The sequence below is a fragment of the Calliphora vicina genome, chromosome 5, assembly GCF_958450345.1.
Source record: "Calliphora vicina chromosome 5, idCalVici1.1, whole genome shotgun sequence".
Taxonomy (NCBI): Eukaryota; Metazoa; Arthropoda; class Insecta; order Diptera; family Calliphoridae; genus Calliphora; species Calliphora vicina.
This window is the reverse complement of record NC_088784.1, coordinates 6314709-6336590: the sequence shown is the minus strand read 5'-3', so window position 1 is coordinate 6336590 and position 21882 is coordinate 6314709. Positions and strand designations below refer to the sequence as shown.

Genomic DNA, 21882 nt, shown 5'->3' with positions numbered 1-21882 from the left:
TAAAATCCTTTAAAAAACTACTCAAAATTGGTACTCAATTAACCGGGAAAATTGGTTATTCAGAATGCTTCCGGTCCCGACCAATACGGATAATCAAGGTCCCACCGTAATTGTGTTATCTTTTATCAGCTGACTCAAATTTGATATAGCACACCAACTTATGAGGGTTGCTCACAGCAGTCATATTTTTGCGTGTTATTATTTTATGACTTACAACTTACAACACCATGTGAATAAAATACTAAAACCTTTTTTTATAGTAAAATTTTTATTTTTGTAACAATTGTTTTTTAAAAACTACAGAATATATTTGTAATTTGTTTTTATAATGTATATAAAGAGAAAATGTGTTGCATCCACAACTACTTAAGTAAAATTTTGAACAATAATAAACTACAGGATGAACACTTTTTCTGAATAAATTGATTTCATTTTTGTAATAGATTTGTCATTGTTTTGATATGATTTTGTTGGGTTTTATTTATTTGTAAAGATTATATTAAAACTTAGAAACTGAATTAATTAAATTAAACTAATTACTTTTAATTAAAAGAAACTAACTAAATTAAATTAAAATTTTAAGGGTTTTAAATTTAAAGATGTTTTAAAATAAATTTTAAAGCAAAATATATTACAAATGCCTGGTTAAAACTAAATGTTGTTAAATTTTTTTTTTTTTTTTAATTTTATTTTAATTTTGTGCTTTTAATTTTGAGGTTAGTAAATATTAATAATTTATTTAAGAACCCGATTTTTATTTAATGTTTTTAAAAACATTTTATGGAGGGATTTGTGTTGTATTTGAAATATTTATCAAATTTGTAGTTAAAAATTGTGCTTTTATTTCAAAAAATTTGCTTTAAAGTTATGTTTAAATTGTGCTTCTTTTTTTTGAAAAAACAAATTTAGTTTTGTAAAGTTTTTTAAAAAAACACCTTTTTTCGTTTTATTTTTACTGATTATCGCTTGATTCGTTGTCCATAGTCCTTAAAGCTTTAGAACTAGTTGTTGAGTTTTTTCTTTTTAATGGATTGGAATGTAAATTCTTTATTAAATTAAAGGTGTTTCTGTGATTTTGTTTTAATATTCGTTTAAGTTAGATATTGTGGCTTTATTTAAAAAAAAAAAACTTAAAAATTTTAATAAATGTGGCATTTTAAATGCTTAAATTTGATTTAAATAAATTAAAAACTAAAAACTTTGTTCGTTTGTTTAACTAACTTAAAACTGGCTTTTAAATAAATGTGTAATTCTTTCTGTGTTGTGTGTTTGAATTAAAATAATCTATTTAGAGGGCTTCCTTTTGTGGGTATAACGGGGCGAGGTGGCGGGTGGACTGCGTTTTGTGGTTAGGTTTTCTCCCCTATTAGGCATTTTGCTGCGCAGCATTTGCTCATGGACATACAAAAATATGCCAATATCACGGTGGCCCGCTTGCCAGGCGATTTTAAAAGCGGTACTGCCATCCTAAAAGCAAAAAAATTAATATTTAAAATTTCAAATTAATTCAAACAAACATTAACTTACCACATCTTGTATTAATGAATCACAATCGGTATGAGTTAGTAAATGTTTCACAATATCACTGCGACCATGTTCGGCGGCACACATCAGTGCCGTGCTGCCATCTTCATCTTGTATATTTATATCAGCTCCAGCGGCCAACAATAATTGAACCATTTCCAGGTTACCATGCGACACAGCCAACATTAATGCTGTTTGGCAATGCTGTTGAAAATATTTCGATATTTTTAATTAGTTGTGGTTTTGTATATGATTTGAGTGGGATTTCCTACCTTTTTAGCTCGTATATTGACATCAGCCATCTGAAACAGTCGTTCGACGACTGTACGATGTTCTGGATTTTTCAATTTTGCCAATGAAACGAGCATGACGCATGTGTATCCTGCATTATTCATTTGGTTTACATTGCAAACCTTTGAATCCAACAATATGGATACGACGTCAAAATTACCATGGGATACAGCATAATGCATAGCGGTGTTGCCCTAAATAAAAGGAGAATGAACAAATTAATAACAAATTATCTTAATTAAAACGTTAGTTTCTCCAAATTAGACAAATTTTGAAGAAATTTCTCAGATTTACATAAAAATTAAAAAAAAAAAATTTTTTGGAAACTTTCCTGTCAAAGACCTAACTCAGTTTTCAGAAACCTAAGTGGTGTATTAGTAAAAAAAAATCTATGTGAAAACAAAAACAAGTAATTTTTTGGATTGAGCTTTTATCTAGTTTCTAGTTTCTATGCAGCCTCAAAAGTGAGTAAACACCTGTGAGTTATTTGAAATTAATCTTTTTCCAGAAACGTAGTAGAAACCGAATTTGTTGCCAATCGAATGATTCAATTTCACACATAGAGATTTTCGGTTCTGTCAACAGAAAGTCAGTTAGTTGATAATGAAGAATTTCGGTTAAAGCAGCCAAATATTTGATACCATTTATAAAATTTCGTAGCCACAACCATAAAATTCGATCACAAAGGCAGAATCATTCGATTGGCAACAAATTCGTTTGCTACTACGAATCTGTTTTCTCTGTGTGGTAAATAACATGGTAAAAAGTGCACCATTTTTTATGAAACAAGTAAGAGAGCTATTTTAATTTAACAAACATTTTTTGCAAAATAGTTTTTCAATATTTTTTTTCCAAATTTTTTTTCTTAATTTTTTCAATATATTTTTAATTTTTTTTTGGAATTTTTCCAAAATTTTTTTTTTTTTTAATTTATTAGTGAAAAAATGGATTTTAAAATATTTTTCCCATATTGTCTATATTAATGATTTAATAATCCAGATATAGATCAAAAATAGGCCAAAAATCGAGGCTGTCCTTTATATCTCAGTCATTTGTGGGCCGATTTCCTCGATTTGAAATAGCAACCATACAACAGAGGAGAATTCCAGAAAATTGATGTACCAATCATGTTTGTAAGTTATTTTGGGGCTACGGAAAGTTGATTTCAACATACATACGGACATGGCTATATAAACTCCGCTTTCTATAGCGATCCAGAATATAAATACTTTGTGGGGTGGCAAATGAAAAATGTAGAAATTACAAACGGAAGAATATTTGCATTATTAGCTATGACTTTTTCCCATCTTTCTGGCAACATATGTTGCCATTATGTTGCTGTAAACATGTTTCTAGAAAATATGATGCTGTAAACAAGTATATAGAATATATGTTGCTTAGACAGGATTATAGAAAATATGTTGCTGTAAACAGAATTATAGAAAAGATGTTGCTGTAAACATTTTTATAGCCAATATGTTGCTGTAAATATGTTGGATGAAAATATGTTGCCGGAAACATGTTTATAGAAAATATGTTGTAAACAGAATTATAGAAAAGATGTAGCTATAAACATAGTCGATATGATGCTGTAAACATGTTTATAGAAAATATGTTGCTTTAGACAGGATTATAAAAAATATTGTTACGAAATTGTACTTGAATTCAAATATAACGATTTTAAAGGCTGATTTAAAAGAAGCATAATGCTTTCAAATAACAGTGCTGTAATAGCAAACTGTAACATATTTGTGGGCATTATTAAATAAAAGCTTTCAGTTGACCATTGATCGTAAGTTGGCAACGCTGTTTGTAGAAAGTAAACTACAGATGGCGTATGTATTAGTAAGATGTAGAATATTCGAACTTTGACAGTTAAAGAGCAATCTAGAGTGCAGATGGCAGTGTTATAAATAGTGGCATAGGTTGCAGTCGTGAGTGAGTATATCAGAGACGCTTTTCGAATAAACATCAACTGAGTGCCTTAAAATGTGTTGTGTTTTTCAAATAAATTCGTGTGCATTATAAATTGTGTCCGTATTTCTGAGAATTTATAAACGTGTATAAAAAACATTGAGTGGCTATTTAATTCTGTGGTTGTTGTACATTTTGAATAAATAAAGAGTTGTTACAATTCTTGAACTACAAACGGTATTTATTTGCAATCAAAGGTATCCGGTTTATTTAAAGGAAATAAACCAACGTTTTGAAAAGGTTAAAACGTAACAATATGTTGCTGTAAACAGAATTATAGAAAAGATGTAGCTGTATACGTATTATTATAGCAAATATGTTGCACTAAGTATGTTTAGATAAAATATTTTTTAATAAATTTAGAAAAATTTTCTGTAAAAATATTGTGTAGAAAAATTTTTTCAAAAATTGTCTTTAAGGCATTTTAAAAAGTTTTCCTCAAAAAAATTAAGAAAATTTTCTGAAAAAAAAAAAATTTAAAAAAAAATCTTAAATAAAAAAGTGAAAAATTTTCTTCAAAAAGTTTTCTTAAAAAATTTAAAAAAAGTTAACAAATTTTTCTATAAAAAAATATAACAAAATTTTCATTAAGAAAAAAAAATTTAACAAAAATTTCCATTAAAAAAATTGTCCAAAATTGCCCAGCAATAAATGCATTTACTAAACAACTTACTGTTCAATATCTACTCCATACCGTCTGATTTATTATTTAGAAGTAGTTCGGTAATGTTATATACCAAATTCATCATAAATTCATTCATCCTTTGAATGATTACATTTTCGATAATTCAAATTGATTTATTGGGTGTATGACTTAAGAATGAGGGATTTTATAAAATGTTTAGCTTTTATTTTGAAACATTTGTAAAATATAAATTTATTCAAAGTACATATTGGCCATTATTAGCTATGACTTTTTCCCATCTTTCTGGCAATATATGGATTCGAGAGCCAATGATTTTCTTTTTTAGCATTCAAGCAGAATTTCAGACATGCAAATGTAATGCATTTTATTTCGAAATCACAAACTAACTTTTTAGTTTTAAAAAATCCCTGGAAATTTCGGCAATTTGTTCTATACATATAAAATATTTTCGTTGTGATTTATGGCAATAGATTATTCGATTCATAGATTTTTTTGATAGTAGAAACAGAAAATCAGTTGACTTAATAGATTTTTTGTCACCCCAACTAAAATTTTCCAGTTACAAGAGAAAACTTCGGTTATTTAAAGTGAATCATTTGATGATTAATAAATTCGGTTACCACAACCAAAACTATTTTCTCTGTGTGACAAAATCAGCAAAATGTTTATTTAAAATTGGAAAATTAAGATTTCTATTGGGTCAGCTTAATACAAATTGAAATATTAAGTTTTGAAAGGAATTATTGAGATGCTTAACATTAAAACTTGCAAGGATATTCATATTTAAAGAAATTCTCTTCGAAAGAAATTATTTATTTGTTTTCAGATTTTATTTAGTCGGAGTTCCCGGGAATGAACATATTTTCTAAAAAAAAGTTCGGGAAATTTGGAACCCTTCCAGACATAGACCAAATGTAGTCCAATGGTAATTTTTAGGTCTCTTTTAATACTTTTTTGGAATTATAGGGGGGATTCTTTTTCAACAAAAGTTTCTAAAATTCTTTCCCTCTTTCCCTTATCCAAAATCTACTTACATTGGCATCCACCATATTAACACAGTATTCTAATAATGGCACCGATAGTTCTTCAAAACAATCCAAATAATCTTCGACTTCATGGGGATCGGCATTCTCGGAGCTGGATAAGCGGAACCATTCTTGTTGTATGGTTTGCTTGGAGCTTTTCAAACTCAAAGATGTCATAGGCTTGGAGCCCAATTTTTTCAACAACGAACTGTTGATGGTTTTCAAAGCGGCCAACATGTCTTTAGGGGGAGAGATTCTGTAATAAAAATTTAAATATTAAATAGGAATTTCATTTAATTTCATTATCTGAAAAAAAAATACTTACTTTTTCCTGGGCTCTGTTTCTTTCATGGCGATTTTTTGTAACAAAGCTTTGGAAGGTAAAGGTTTCTGGGGTAGGTCCTCTTCTTGTGGGGTTTCTGGCTTTGATTTACCTTCATGACTAGATTTCAAGGGTGAGGGCAATGTCTTCTTGCGTGCTCCTTGTGATATTTCTTTGGCACAAGCTGTTGCGACTTCTGCTTGTGCCTTTAGCTTATCCTCCTCGGTGGAGGGTTCAATGCAGCTATTGCTAGCTGTAGCTGGTGTGGGTGTAGGTGCTGGTGAGTTGTCTCTAGACCAGCTAATGCTTACGCGTGTTTCTTCTCTAACAATGAGCTCATTATCACCCAATTGGCTGAGGTCATACAGGGATTTGCGTTGTGGTGTACCCTCTGGGGAGGTATTTGATGAGGGCAATTTTTCCTCTATTGTGGTTGTGGCTGTTGTTGATTTTGGATTTTGTGTGGTTATAGCACTTAAAGTCACTGGCTCGTTTATAAAACTTTGAGATTCACCAGAAGATTCCAATTGATGAAATGTGGAGGAGGATTTTTCTTGCAAGGAACTGTAAGAAAGCAAAACAAAATTTAATGAAAATAAAGTCAAACTATTTAATTGTTTTATTTACGTGAACACCAAGGCCGAGCAGCCACTTACTATCAATGGATAGCAAGTAAAACTGCTGAGACTCCAAAACATTAGAGCTCCTTTCAAAAATTATTTTAGGGAATGTTTTTGTTTGTTTAAAATCTAGAACTTATTGTTGCAAAAATGATATGAAAATATTATGATTTTGAGGCAAAATATTCGCATCAAACTGCCAAAGCTTTTTCGAATGCCAACAAAAACTTTACTGCGAAGGTCATTGCTGTTGTTTTGCTTTTGGTGGGATACATGCTGTTTACGGGAACGCAGCTTTGTACTGCTGCTGCGCAGTGCAAATTGTTGCCAGGGATTTGGGTTTTCTTTTGTAAAGAAGGGATGTTGCTACAAACCTTCTAAATCTTAGGCTAATTGTGTTTTTAGTTTGAACAAAAACTAAAAAATTTAAATAAAATTGTATCCGATTTTTTCTCAAATTTTCAGTGTTTGGTCTTTAGATGTGGAAGAACAATTAAAGATCTTGGAATCACCGAAAGCCTAAATAGTGTAATATAAGCACCACCTTAATAGTCATGTAAAGTTTTATTAAACTCGGACTATATAGTTCGAAATCTCAGATTTATTTCCAATTTTTTTAAATTCCCCTACTAAGCAACGTTTGATTATCCTATTCCAAACCTATAGGTATTTGAAATGGCCTCAATAAATATTTATTTAATACTTCCTTCCTTAGATTCCTAGATATTTTGGCCAATTCCTAAATCCCCTAAAAAATTCAAAAAACCCACAACTTGCTTACTCTCTCCATATATCCAACCAACCGCAAATAATTACCTACACATTTGTTTATTTATTTAGTGTAGACTAGGTCAGTGAGTAAATGTAAAACTCACCACCACAATTCACCATTCTCATTCACACACCAAATTCAACACGGTTTATGTCTATACTAAACACTACTACTTTAAAGTGTCTGCACTTACCTTGCCATATTTTTCTTTTCCGTCACGGGACTAGGTGTTGGTGACGGCGTTACCGTATAGGTATTTTGTCGTGAGAATTGTCTTCTCACCGGACTAGGACTGGGTAGATTTTTGGGTCTGGGTATTTTAGATTCGGCAGCTCTTGTTGGCAACGGACTGGCCAATACTTTCGAGAAGTCTTTGGCTAAATTTTTAATGGCATCTTTGCAAGAATCACAGTAATTGTCGGCACAGGCAATGGAGATATGGGGCTTAACAATATCACCACAGGCTATATCACGTTTGTGTATCTCCTCCGTATTGCAGGAGGTAGAACTGGTTGTGACCGGTGGCAAAGTATTAACGCCATGATCTGTATAATTCTTCAACTCAGTATTACAGCCTTTTGTATGTAAAATAGGTTTAATAGGTTCTGGTTTCTTTTCTTTCACCGGTGTGGGAGCAGAAATTTCCTCTGTATTGGTTTGTGAAGTGCATAGTCTAATCAAATCCTTAGTATCTGTTTGGCGGGCCATGGTATACAGCTCAAATTGTGTGCTGTTATTTTGCTGTTGCGGCTTAAACTGCACTCCCACGGTGTGTTGTACAACAGCTGATGTCTGTGATCCTGCCGAGTGCTGTACGATAGGTGTGTATTGGGTTCCTGTAGACTTTTTGCTAATATTCAATTTCTCATTATCGCCCAAACTGAAAGTATTGCTACGAGCCGGCATGTCTAACAACTTGAGAGATACTGTTTTTGCTAACTCCCCTTTAGCATCATCTTCGGTAGCACATGCTATGGAACGTTTCGTGACTAAACATTTCTCACACAGCACATCTGACACGCAATCATTTGAGCTGCCCACCGATCGTACGTCTGGCCGGCAGTTGGTGTAACTTTCACGTGTTGTTGGCTGTGCCATAACGCTGACATTGTGTTTTTGCACCTTCGGCTCGGGTTTAGTTTGCGCCATGCTATCTTTAGTGTCTTTCTTGGCCACATACATTTGGGTGCCCACCGATATTAGATCTTTTAAACGTTCCAACTTCTTTTGCTCTTCATGCTGCCTTATGGATAATTTGATGCGTTCCTCTACATCGGTTTTGGTGTACAAATTTTCGGTGATATTTTTCGTTAGCCCAGCATTACAGCCAACATCTCTCTGGGTTTTGTGGGCCGGTATGGGACTGCCTACAGCTATGTCTCGGGTAGTCTGTTTGCTGCACATGGTGGCCACATCTCGTTTGAGTATGGGCGATTTGTTGTTTGAGCTTTGCATTCGGGCACCCATGCTTTCCAATGAAATGGGACTTACTCGTTGTGGCTGAAATTGTACGGGTGAGGTTAGTTTGGGTGTAAGTACTGGACTAGGTGAGGAAGAGAAACGTGTGGCTTCTTTAGCTTTTAGCAGTTCTTCCTCTTTGTTTTTGACAGTCTGTTGTAGGCGTTGTTTCTCTTCACGCAGCTGGGAAAGCTCGCTCTATAAAAAAGGGAGGAGGCAGAATTAGTAATTTTGAAAAGTAGGAATAATTTTGTATAAAGCATTTTAAAGTTTTAGCAGAGAAAGCTTTCAATTTTAATGCATACTTTGGTGAAGGGTATACAGCCGAGTATAGCTCTCTTAATTGTTTTCAATATCATTTTATTAGAACGAAAATCTTAATTTTTTATAAAAAATCATTGAAACGAAAAACAAATTAAACAAAATTTGATAATAAACTTTTATAAATTAAAAAAAGCTTTTATTTAATATCAATCGTTCAAAAAATTTTGAAAGCTTTAGGTTTTTTTAGCTTTTCAATTACTGATAATTCGCTAAGAACTTATGCTTCAAAGTTTCACTTCAATAACTCTAAAAGCTTTACAGTAGAATAGTTAGCTTTAAGCTATTACAATAATTACAAAATTCAAAAGCTGTAATGATTTCTATTATTAGCTTTTAGATTTTACAAATTAAAAAGCTAATATTAATTATATTGGATTTTAAGCTTTCTTAATGCTTGTTTACAGCAATTCAACAACAATTAAGTTTTGAAAATTATAAAAAAAATAATAAAATATTACAGAGCTTTTAGCTTTTTTCCAGCTTTTCAATTACTAATAACTCACTAAGTGTTTTATTAAACTTATAAACTAAAGATTCAGTTCAATAACTCTAAAAGCTTTACAAAATTAGCTTTAAGCTGTTGAAATAATTACAAAATTCAATACCTGTAATGATTTCAATAATTAGCTTTTAAATTTTACAAACAGCTGTTATTGGATTTTAAGCTTTCATTACAAAATTAAAGAGCTTTAAATTGTACAAGTTAAAAAGCTGTTATTGATGTTATTGAAGCTTTCATTACATAATTAAAAAGCTTTCATCCTTGTTTATAGCAATTCAATAAAATTGTACAAATTATACAGTTGTTATTGTTATTATTGGATTTGAAGCTTTCATTACATAATTAAAGAGCTTTCATTCTTGTTTATAGCTTTTCAATAACTAACTTTTAAATTTGGCAAATTATACTAGTAAAATCATTAAAAAATTACAGAGCTTTTAGGTTTTTTGACAGCTTTTTTGTATTATTAATATTTCAAAGAGCTTTAAGCAATACAGTGTTTATATTTTACATTTTTTACTAAAGTTTTATTTACTTTACTTTATAATACAAAATAATTAGCCTTTCAATTTTTCAAACTAAAAAGCTTTTACTGATTTTATGGTATTTCAAGCTAGTAAAATCATTACTAAATGAAAGAGCTTTTAGCTTTTTTTAAAGCTTTTCAATAATTAATAGTTCACTAAGAGCTTTTAGCTAAACTAGGTTTATATTTGACATTTCCTGACTTTCAGTTTCTGTTCAATAACTTTTAAAGCTTTAAGCTTACCTGCAAATTCGGTATGGCCTTAACTTGCTCCTCTAAATCTTTCATGCGCTTCAAACTCAAGGCCATTTGCTGGCGTATATTGAACAAAGTTTGAGCATCTGCCGCAGTAGCAGCAGCAGCTGCTGCTGACTCTTTACTGGGCGAAACTAAGCAACTGGTTAAAACCTGCTCCAAACTTGGAGATTGAGCGCTATCTGTGGTGGTAAAGGCAGTGGGTGGACTAGTCAAAGACAACTTGGCCGTTAAGGTATGACGTCGAGGTGGTGGTGTGGGTGGCGATAATAATTCCTCCACCGGTGATTTAGCATTGGCCGCCACAGTGGCCTTAACATAAGATTCATATTGCTGTTCGGCCGGTGATAATTTCTGTTGAAATGGCAATGTTTTCGAGTAAATGCTGGAAGCTCGTGGAGATTTATTGCCCGTTACACAGGAATCTAAAGGGGAAAAGAAATTATAAAAATTTCATTAATTTTTTTGCCAAATTCTTTTAGCTAAATCAACCTGGTTTTTTTATAAAACTTTACAATTTTCTTCAACATTATTTAAACAGTGTTTAACTAAAACAATTTTGATATTTAGTCTTTCCATTAACGCGGTTGGAACAAAACTATTATGGTCGTAAATGCATTTTTAATTTTAGTTTTAGTTAAAATTTAGCAGGGTTTTTTCTTAGTTTTTGCATTTTTATTTCTTAATTTGTATCTGTATCTAAGCTATTGTTGTTTCTTTGCAGTTTAGATTTAAATATTTCAATTTTATGAGTTTCTTGTGTTAAAGCTGCTTGACTTGACTGGGGTGTAGACTGGTATTGAGACTTTTGTTGATTCAATAAATAAATGAATGTGTGTCAGTTTTTTCTTATTATTATTTCTTTCTTTTTTTGGGCAAAACACAAACTAATTTGTTATTTTATCTAACTTTAAAAAAAAAATTGTCAAAAAAGGCTTTTATTTGTTTATTATTTTTGCGCGTTTCTATGTTATTGTTATGCTAAGCTTTTGCAAAACTGATAAGCTTCTAAATGGAACTGACATTAGAGATTTACGTTTGGCAAAAGCTCTCAGTCAATAGATATCAGTACTTGTTCTTTAATCTTATTTAATATAATCAATTGTTTTGTTACAATAACTTCTGGTTTGTTTTTCTTTATTACTGAATTATATTTATGTGAATTTAAATGTTTTATTATCAATTCAAGAGGAATTTTACAGCAACAAAGATTAAAAAGTAGCGAGTTCATTGAAGTGGTAATTAATTTGAATCAAAGTGCCAATAATGTTAAAGCAAATCTCTAGAGAGATAAAGTTTAATATTCATTTATTTATATTAATGCGAACTTTGTATAGTATATGACTCAAAATAATTTAATTAAATTATTAACAATGTGCTAAGTTAATCACATTAATTTGCTAAAGCTTTTAAGTACCTACTGCATGGAAAAGAAAAATCTAGAGCTTTTTAAACATACACTGAGAAAACTGGTTTATTTATTAAAAGAGGGGTTAAGCTTTCATTGCTATTAGTTGCTGTTACAAAGGTTGTGTTAAGGCAATAGAAAATAAACAGTTTTAGTTATTTATTTAGGCTTGTTTTGTACTTTTGAATTATATATTGTCCATAATTTTTGCTATAATGATGTTATATAGATAATAATAGATTCAAACTGGAAAAGAAGACATTTAATGTTATATTGATGACATAATGTCGAAAATAATCAGTTAAGAGATGTCCACTGGTGATAGTTGATATAATGATGGTCTTAAATGGGTCGTCTAATACTTCCTCTATCATTCATTATCTCATTTTAAGAAAAATATCATATCCGAGGCATTAACAAATGACCATTTACTCTATTTTAAATCAATTTCTTTCAATATTCCTTTTTATTTTCCTTTAAACATCAAAGATTTCAAAACTATGTATCATAAATTATCTTAAGCTACCTAATTGTCTTGATTTTTATTTAAATAACGAAACATTAAATAAGTTATTTTTTTTTGCTAATAACTGACAACTAAAAAAAAAGATAAATATTCAGAATTAACCTTCGCTTTACCAAAGGTTTTTTATGTACATGGTTTACCAATACCCACCCGGGTGACACTACACTTCTATAAATATATGCGACGAACGAAATTTTAAAAAATTGAAAAAACCTTATAAAAAGTTTAAAATGGTTCTATTAAATTCTATAGAACTCTAGAATTTGTTCAGTGAGTACAAATTTCATTTAAATCGAAACAAAATTAAAAAAAATATTAAACCAATAAAATCGATGTGGTCACCCGGGTGGGTATTGGTAAAGCGAAGGTTAAACAAAAATATTAATCATTTTACTAAACGTCTGTTGCTACCAACAAAAAAACAAAACATTGACTTTTTTTAAACAAAACGCAAAAAACAAAAACTATTAAATGTTTAAAAATTATTTTTATGACTTGACAGAACAACAACAAACATTTAACATACAGTGTCTAGGTTGACAGTGTTGATGAAAATGAATAAATAAAAAAAACTAAGATTTAAAAATAACCTCAACATAAAATAGCACAAAAAACTAAATCGTCAAGTTATGAGAAAAAGACCCAGGAGGAAATTCCAAAATTTTTTTGTAAAAAAAAAAAATTTTATTCCAAAATTCATTTTTTTAAATTTTTTTTTTCATTTTTATTAGTGAAAAAATTTTATAAAAAAAAATTGTTTGATGAAAAAAAAAGTTTGTTGGGTTAAAAAAATATTTTTTCCGATTTTGATAAAAAATTTCCAATTTTTTTTTTTCAAATTTATTAGTGAAAAAAATTTTATTAAAAAAAATTTGTTTGATGAAAAAAAATTCGGGTTCAAAAATATTTTCCACAATTTTGACCCATTGCAGGTCCGATCTACTATGGCGTTATATACGTCGTTTCAAAGGTACATATTGTCTATATTAATGACTTAGTAATCCAGATATAGATAAAAAAATAGGTCAAAAATCGAGATTCTCTTGATTTTGTTCTTATATCTCAGCCATTTCTGCTACAATTCGATTTTAAATAGCAACCGAACCGGGTCTATAGGGGATATATTGATGTATGAGTCATGTATGTAAGTTATTTGGGGGCTACAAAAAGTTGATTTCAACATACAGACGGACATCGCTATATCGACTTGGCTATCTATAACGATCAGTAATATATATACTTTATGGGATAACAAATGATAATGATTTTTATTTGAACGTAGAGACAATAACATAAATTTCCTACAGGGTGTTTTAGTCATATTTTACCGGGTCAATAAACATAAGAATAATGTGAACATTGGAACTTTTAATAATAAATATTTAACAAAATAAGAAAATAATATAAAAACTACGGGGAGAGAGGGAGAGGAACATAATAGAAACTGTTTAAAACTAAAGAGACTATGTGTGGTCCAAGATTTATCCCTCCACAATAACTATAAATTTTGAGCAAAAGAAAAAAATAGTTTAAAAAACATATAACAAAATATTATTCAAGGATTTATTCTAAATCAATTTTTATTCATTCCCTTTGTAATTTCTACATTTTTCATTTGCGACCCCACAAAGTATATATATACTGGATCGTTATAGATAGCGAAGTCGAAGTCTATCCGCCTGTATATTGAAATCAACTTTCCGTAGCCCCCAAATAACTTACATACATGATTCATACATCAATATATCGGGAATTCTTCCAGCTCGGTTGCTATTTAAAATCGACAAAATCGGCCACAAATGGCTGAGATATAAAGAAAAAACCGGGACAACCTCGATTTTTGGCCTATTTTTTATCTATATCTGGATTAATAAGTCATTAATATAAACAATATGGATATCTAATGATAGATATTTCAAAGTCCATTGCAACGATGTATATAAGACTATAATAAGTTGGACCTACAATGGGTCAAAATCTGGAAAAATATTTTTTAACCCGATTTTTTTTTTTCATCAAAAAATTTTTTTATCTGAAAATCTTTTTCCAAAATAAAAAAAAATAGGAAAACATTTTCGAAAAAAAAAAATTTGAAAATTCATTTTTGAAAAAAAAAATTAAATGTTGCAACGATGTATATAAGAACATAATAAGTTGAACCTACAATGGGTCAAAATCTGGAAAAATATTTTTTAACCTGAATTTTTTTTTATCTAAAAATATTTTTCCAAAAATTAAAAAAATATTTTCGAAAAATAAAAAAATTTTAAAAAAAATTTTAAAATTTAGTTTACCTAGAACTATTTAAAAAATGTATTTTAAAGTATAATTTGATGAATGGTATATAAGATTTGGCACAACTGAATATAGCTCTCTTACTTGTTATACCCTTCACCTTCGTGAGAAGGGTATAATATATAAGTTTGTCATTCCGTTTGTAATTTCTACATTTTTCATTTTCGACCCTATAAAGTATATATATTCTGGATCCTTATAGATAGTGGAGTCGATTAAGCCATGTCCGTCTGTCTGTCTGTCTGTCCGTCTATTTAAAATCAGCAAAATCGGTCCATAAATAACGAAGATATGGGCCAAAAAACCGGGACAACCTCGATTTTTAACCTATTTTTGATCTATATCTGGATTACTAAGTCATCAATATAGACAATATGGATATCTAATGATAGATATTTCAAAGTCCATTGCAACGATGTAGATAAGGCTATAGTAAGTTGGACCTACAATGGGTCAAAATCGGGAAAAATATTTTTTAACCCGATTTTTTTTTCCATAAAAAATTTTTTTTGTCGTAAATTGTTTTTCCAAAAAATTAAAAACTAAAAAAAAAAAATTTGAAAAAAAACTTTTTTTAAAAAATTTGAAAAAAATTAAAAACAATTTCGAAAAAAAAAATTTAAAAACAATTAAAAAAAATTAAATTTTGTTTACCTAAAAATATTTAAAAATTATTTTAAAGTATAATTTGGTGAAGGGTATATAAGATTCGGCACAGACGAATATACAGTGGTGGCCACCAATTTAAGACAAATACTTGAATTTTTTCCATCAACTGAATTTTAAGTGCGATAGATCCAAAATAAAAGGACCTTTAAGGGTATGAAATTTATTATTAACGTTTCTAGTTTCTGAAAAATGTTTGGAAAAATCGGTAAAACATATATGGACAAAGATATGTGGAAATACGTTGACCCACCTCAGCGAACATCCGCTGTTAATAACATGATATAACCGAAACTAATGGAACTAAAAATACGAAATTTGGTCCCAATATTTTATAATAATAAAAATATAATGATATAAATGTGAGAAAATATGTTTTTTTAAAAAAAAATTTTTTTGGTCAAGTTGTAAGAAAATTTTATGTGTTCGTGGTGAATATGTATGAATTGACACAGTCGAATAAAATACACTTGTGTGTTAAAACAGTCCTCATGCATACATATTTGTGGAAATATTTGAAAAAATAATTGACAATCACGTGGAATTTAGCAAACAATTTTTGTCTTAAATTCCTGGCCACCACTGTAGCTGTCTTACTTGTTAAATTTAAAAACGTTTTAAAATCAAATTTTGTATTGAAATTTTACTTTAAAACTCTGTTTAAATTTAAGATTTGTTTAAAAGAAATGAAAATAGAGTAAAATTTTAGGGGGAGATTAAAAATGTTAATTTTTGTGTTATTTTTTACAATTTCAAGTTCTATCGGGCTTAAAAAATACCCTTTATTTAGGAAATTATGAAAGCTTTTTTAGTAATAAGCTACCGCATAAACTTTTAGATATGAAACGCCTCTCAAACCTAGAAATTTCACAGTTATTGGAAAAGAGCAGAAGTGTTTTTAAAATATCTTTTTATCGTTGACCTTTGACCCTTTTTACAATAAAACTATTCCCTTACTAATGTTTATAACTTATTTATCTTTGAATAAATATAAAACCATATCAAGAACCTACACTCCTTCCACCAATTCCGGTGTAGCAAAGCCCGTGCCTTTCTGGCCGTACTAGAGCCGGAGGTTTCCTCTTTAGCTGCTCGTGTTGGAGAAGTTTTCTTGTGACGTCTTTTTACAGAATTTGTAGAAGCGAACATAGTTTTTTTTTGTTTTTTTTAGTTGCGCGTGAAATTTATTTAAATTTCTTTAGTTGTATTAATAGACAAGCAAAATAACAACAAATTAGTAAAGTGCAAAAAACATATAGAAATTTTGAAAGCTTTAAGCATTTTAGTATTGTTGTTGAGCACTATTATTATTATTATTTCTATTATTTATATAAATATTTTTGTCAATTTTGTTTTTTTTTTTTTGTTATTTATTTAGCTGATAAAAACCTTGCGAAAAAGTTATCTATTGTTATCATTTATTTCTATATTATTTATTTGTTTAAGAGTCATTATTATTATTATTATTTATTTCATATACATTTTTTTCTAAATTAATTAATTTCAATTTCAAAGCGAACACGTAAGAATACAAACTTTAAAAGAAATATCAAGAAAAAAAATACAATCAAACACACAAATATTAAATAATATTTATATTAAAAGAGATTTGCAATTTGTATTTTTATTTATTTTTAATTTTAATAAAGGTCATTTTAGTTTTTGTTAATGATTAGATTCTAAGCAGCAGCTGCAGTTTTGTAATGCCTTAAAATTTATTAAGCAAATTATTATTTGTAATGTTAAGAAAACTCACTATAAATCAATTCGTTTTTAATTTTTTTCAATATTGATAATAACATTTTGTGTTTCTTTTTATTAATTATAATTTAAATAAATTCGTTTTTAATTTTATTATAAATAATATGAGTATTATAAGTTTCTTTGGTTTTTTAAGTCGTTTTGGATGGTTTATTTTAAATATTCGTTATTATATTTCTTCTTTATTATTTTATCATTTCATATTGATTTAATTATTCGTTTTGATTTCTAAAAATTAATCACAATTTTAAGATTTATTTCAAATTTAAATAATACACAAATATTTCCTATACCCTCCACCAGACTTTTTCCTCCATTCGCCATAAATAAATCACCAAATCGTAACTCCCGAATTTTTCAAACATTTTCAAATCTTCACATTTCAGCACTTCTAAGAACATACTGATTACACTGTGTGTAATTGTTTGTCATGGAAATATAACCATATACGAACACCACTACGTGATAAAAGACCAAAAAAAGATGAAGTTTTTTGATTTTATGTGTTCACAATTTTTGTTCTTTATGACAAGGGCTACAACTTTGGCCTCAGAGAGTAAATCAAAATTCTGAACTGTTTGCAAGATATGAGCCTGAGAAAATGATAATTTTTGTTGCATAAATTACACTGAGGCCACAAATCTTTGGGTCCCATAAAAAATGTGCATGACTTTTGGCAAAACTGGGAGACACGCGTCTTTTTTGGTCTTTTATCATGTAATGGTGTTCGTATATGGTTATTTTTCTTGTGTTGCACTGTTTTGATACAAGTTTGTCTAACCGACTAGCATAAGTACATCTAAATATAGCCAACTATTTCCTGGTGATGAGCAACATTTATTTTCTGTTTGACAACCATTGATAGCAGACTACATGTGATTTAAGGAGAAATTGGAAAAAAATTAATTTCGTCTGCTCATTAAGCATTATTTTTTGCAGAAAAAAATACTATGCGAACTCTGCACCATCAATTTCAATGGTAAAAAAGTGGTTTACTGAATTTCTACACCCCAAAAAATTGCAAAAAAATCACGATATGTTGTTGGCCGATCGGAGATTGAAAGTGCGAGAGATTGTAGAAGTCATAGGCATCTCGCATGGCTCGGTGGTTTATATTTTCAATGATCAATTGGGTATGATAAAGCTTTCCGCAAGATGGTTGCAGCGTTTGCTAATAATCGATCACAAGCGCAATCGTGTTACAACATCGTAGGAGTGTTTTGCGTATTTCAACCGCAGTATGGACGAGTTTTGCACCGTTTCCTATCCATGTGCGAAACGTGGATCGACCACAATACACCGGAGACCAAACAGCAGTAAAAACAGTGGGTTTCTGGGGTTGAATTGGCGCCAAAGAAGGCGAAGGTGTGTTTGTCACGCGGTATAATCCACATTGACTACGCTAAAAATGGTAAAAATCAATATTATGCTAAATTTCGCCTGGCATTTCGGCATTTCACCAAGAAAAAAGTTATTTTTAACCAGAACAATATAAGGGTGGAGACATAAGCAATTTCCGTGGCAAAAATCCATGAATTTGTTTCCTCATCCACCCTATTCGCCGCATTTAGCCCCAAGTGACTATTTATTGTTTCCAAACCAAAAGAAAAGGCTCGGCGGAAAAAGATTTGATGCCTCGACAAATCTTATTCTGTTTTTAACAGGAATTGCAACATGTGGCCGAGTCTTGTCATGATGGAATATTACGGTTTCACTTCTGGCCTCATATTCTGAGAGTGGTCGCTTCAAACGAATGAGTTGCGTTTTGGTCTAGCCAGATTTCAGAAGCTCATAATAGATAGGACCGTCTTGGTCGCACTAAATACAGATAATTACCTTTGAATCATGGATATTTGACTTTGGTGTCAATTCGGCTGGTTGGCCGGGCTTCACATACGATCTCTTACGCTTCGGGTTATTGTAATGAATCCATCACAAGTAATGATTCGGTGCAAAACTGATTTTCTTTTATAGCGTTCAAGCAGCATTTCGGAAATGCAAAATTATCTTTCAAGGTCTTTCGGCTTCAATTTGTATGGTACCCAATTTCCCTGCTTTGGGATGAATCCTAATACTTGATAGTAGCTCCCAATGATTTTGCAAGCTCTTGTTGAGTTTTACAACAATCTTCATGTAGTGATGCCTCCAATTCTTGATCTTCAAACTTTTTTAGCTGTCGTGCGCGATCTTTATCTTCCGTATCAAAATCACCACTTCTGAATCTCACAAAATATCTCACGCACGTTGAAACCGATGAGACACATTCACCATAAGCTTTGGTGAGCAATCGGTGTGCTTCAGCGCCACTTTTTTTCTAATTAAAGAAGTAAAGCAAAACTTCCCGCATATGACGCTTTGTTGGCACATAAAAGATACACCATCTATTGTAAATCCCGAATGTTTAAGTCATACACCCAATAGAAGAACTCATACCAATATTTATGCTTTCTAGAACTTGTTGTGGAACTAGTATATATTTTCCTAAGAACGAACTTTAATTTTTCTGTTTTCTTTTTCCTAATTTTTAATAAAGAAGAATTGATATATTTCAATTTGCTGAAATCAGATTTTCCTATTGATCATAAACATATTCCTGACATATTTTATGGTGGAGGGTTTAGAAAATTCGGTATAATTTAAGTCAGCAGTTAATCTTACTTGTTCTTTTTTTTATTATTTTTAAAATTGTTTTCAAATTCTTTTATTTTATTTCAATTATTTTTATAATAATTGTTGAAATTTAAAATTTTTTTAAACTTTTCAACTTATTGTTTTGTTCAATTAAAAATATTGAGATTCTTTTAATTTTCCGTTTTATGTTTTTTAATCGATTTCGTATAATTCAATTTTTTGTTTTATATTCAAGAGGAAACTTTGTATTTCCCTGAATTTCACAATTTATCAGTTTAATTTAACGATTTTTCAATTTAATTTCTTTCGATTTCAGATAATTTGTGGTTTTTTGAAAATTTTGATTTAGAATATTTTGAATTTTCATTAATTGTTGAGTATTCATATTTTGTTTTTGTATTTTTATGGTAATTAAATTTGTATTTTCAGATCGAAAATTATTGTGGTTTCAAAATTTTTTTATATTAAAATTTTTATTATTTCTGATTTTCGATAGATTTTGAGTAATTTTAATCAGAATTCTTAAACAATTTAGCAGTTAATTTAGTTATTTTTATAACCTTATTAAATTTCCTTTTAATATTTTTACCAGATTTTGAGTAATTTCAATCAGTTTTATAATGAATTTTGTAATTTTTACACTTTCAATTATTTGTATTACTTTTAAATATTATCGATCGATTTTGTTTTTCCTACTCGCTTATATTTTAGAATTTCAAATTTTCAAAAATTCAGTTATTTTCGACCGATTTTGATTAATTTTAATAATTTTTCATATAAAGTTATTTTTATTAGTAAAATTCAGATAGATTTTTTTTAAATTTTTAAAAATTAAAATTTTTCTATTATAATTTTTTTTTGTTTTCTATCGATTTTGATTAATTTTAATAATTTTTCATGTAAAGTTATTTTTATTATTGTCTGTATTTTCAGATTTATATATTCGCTGGTTTTTAAAAATTATGTTTGTTTAAGTAAACTTCAAAATATTTTTATTACTATGTGATTTATTTTCCGTTTAATAATTTCAAACGATTTTGAGTAACTTTTTTTGTTTCGGTTTCCATTAAAATTTGTAATTTTGCTATTTACAGTTTTTAATAATTTCGATCGATTTAAAATAATTTGAATTAGATTTTCAGTAATTTCTTATGATATTTTCCATAATATTAATTTATTTGTATGAATTATATTTCTTTATTATTTTCGATAGATTCTGAATAATTTTAATGGCTTTTTCAGTAACTTTTTGTGATATTTTTTCTTCAAAATTTTGTTTGATTTTTATTGATTTATTTTGCTAAACATTTAATTATAGCCCTTTGTTATATATTTTTAATATTTTAATAATTTTTATTGAATCGAAATTATTTGCTTTACTTTTTTATTATTATTTTTGTATTTCGAAATTTTCTTTTTATAATTTGCACTTAAACTAATTAATTTCAAAAAAACAACACCAATTATTATAAATATTTCGTTTAAATTAATTTTATTTATTTTAGCACAAAAAAATATATAAATTTTCTTGTTATTTTGCCATAATTTTAACGTGTTCGTTTCGAAAGTTTTCTACAAACTAAATTATCTCTAGCGCAAAAAAATCTGCTGAAGAGTCTAACAAACCAAAAAAAAAATAAAAAAATACAGCAACAACATATAGAAGACTCACAAAATATTGATGAGAAGAAAATCATAAAAAAATTAACAAATATATTTAAATTTATTTTAGGCAGTCTTCTTTTTCCTTTAATCTATATTTTTGTTCATAAAAAAAACCGAAAATTATAAAAACAAACAAAAACTCAAATAAGAAAAATTAAACAGCTCTCCATGAGATTTTACTCTTTTTTTCAGAAAATCAAAGTAAAAATGTATAATATTATTAACAATTCATGATAAAGTTATGACCATTATGTTTTTCTCTTTAGAAAAAAAAACTAGAGCTTTACTAAACAAATAAAACAATTAAATATTCCTATTTCTTGCTGTATAATATTTTCAAGATAAGAAATATATATATAAAATTCATAAAAATCTCAGTATTCTCTATGTTTTTTTGCTCAATTCTTTTTCCAACAATTTTGTTATTATTTTTTTGCTTTTGTTATTAACTATCTGGTTTAGTTTTATTTTTTATTTTTTTAATTACAGTCTTAATGGTGTGATTAAGTTTTTGTTGTATTGTCTTAACTAGTTTTTCTATCTGTTTTCTTTTACAACAATTTTAATTTTCCCTTTCAACTGTAACGAAATTTATTCAGTAAAAACACAGCAAAGAGTATTTTTCTTTTTTGTACTCTTTGATAACAATTAAATTGTTTCTCTTTATTACAAAAAATAGAAAAGAAAACAA

At 28.9% G+C, this 21882-nt stretch overlaps 1 protein-coding gene across 5 annotated transcripts in view; it reads right to left on the bottom strand.

Annotated features, from left to right (window-relative positions):
- Positions 1–249: 249 nt before the first annotated feature.
- The window catches only part of Kank (kank), a 127909-nt gene continuing 106276 nt past the window's right edge, over positions 250–21882 (bottom strand). For 3 of the 5 annotated variants that reach the window (XM_065514032.1, XM_065514030.1, XM_065514031.1), the window contains 7 exons: positions 10228–10664; positions 7368–8830; positions 5786–6346; positions 5470–5716; positions 1797–2009; positions 1528–1728; positions 250–1467 (listed from right to left, as the gene is read on the bottom strand). In XM_065514032.1, the coding sequence (XP_065370104.1) occupies positions 1285–1467; positions 1528–1728; positions 1797–2009; positions 5470–5716; positions 5786–6346; positions 7368–8830; positions 10228–10664 (3305 nt within the window). In that variant the 3' untranslated portion in view covers positions 250–1284. Of the gene's footprint in view, positions 1468–1527; positions 1729–1796; positions 2010–5469; positions 5717–5785; positions 6347–7367; positions 8831–10227; positions 10665–16147; positions 16339–16890; positions 17015–21882 lie in introns of those variants that run through there. The other 2 variants (XM_065514035.1, XM_065514033.1) reach the window with 2 other exon arrangements.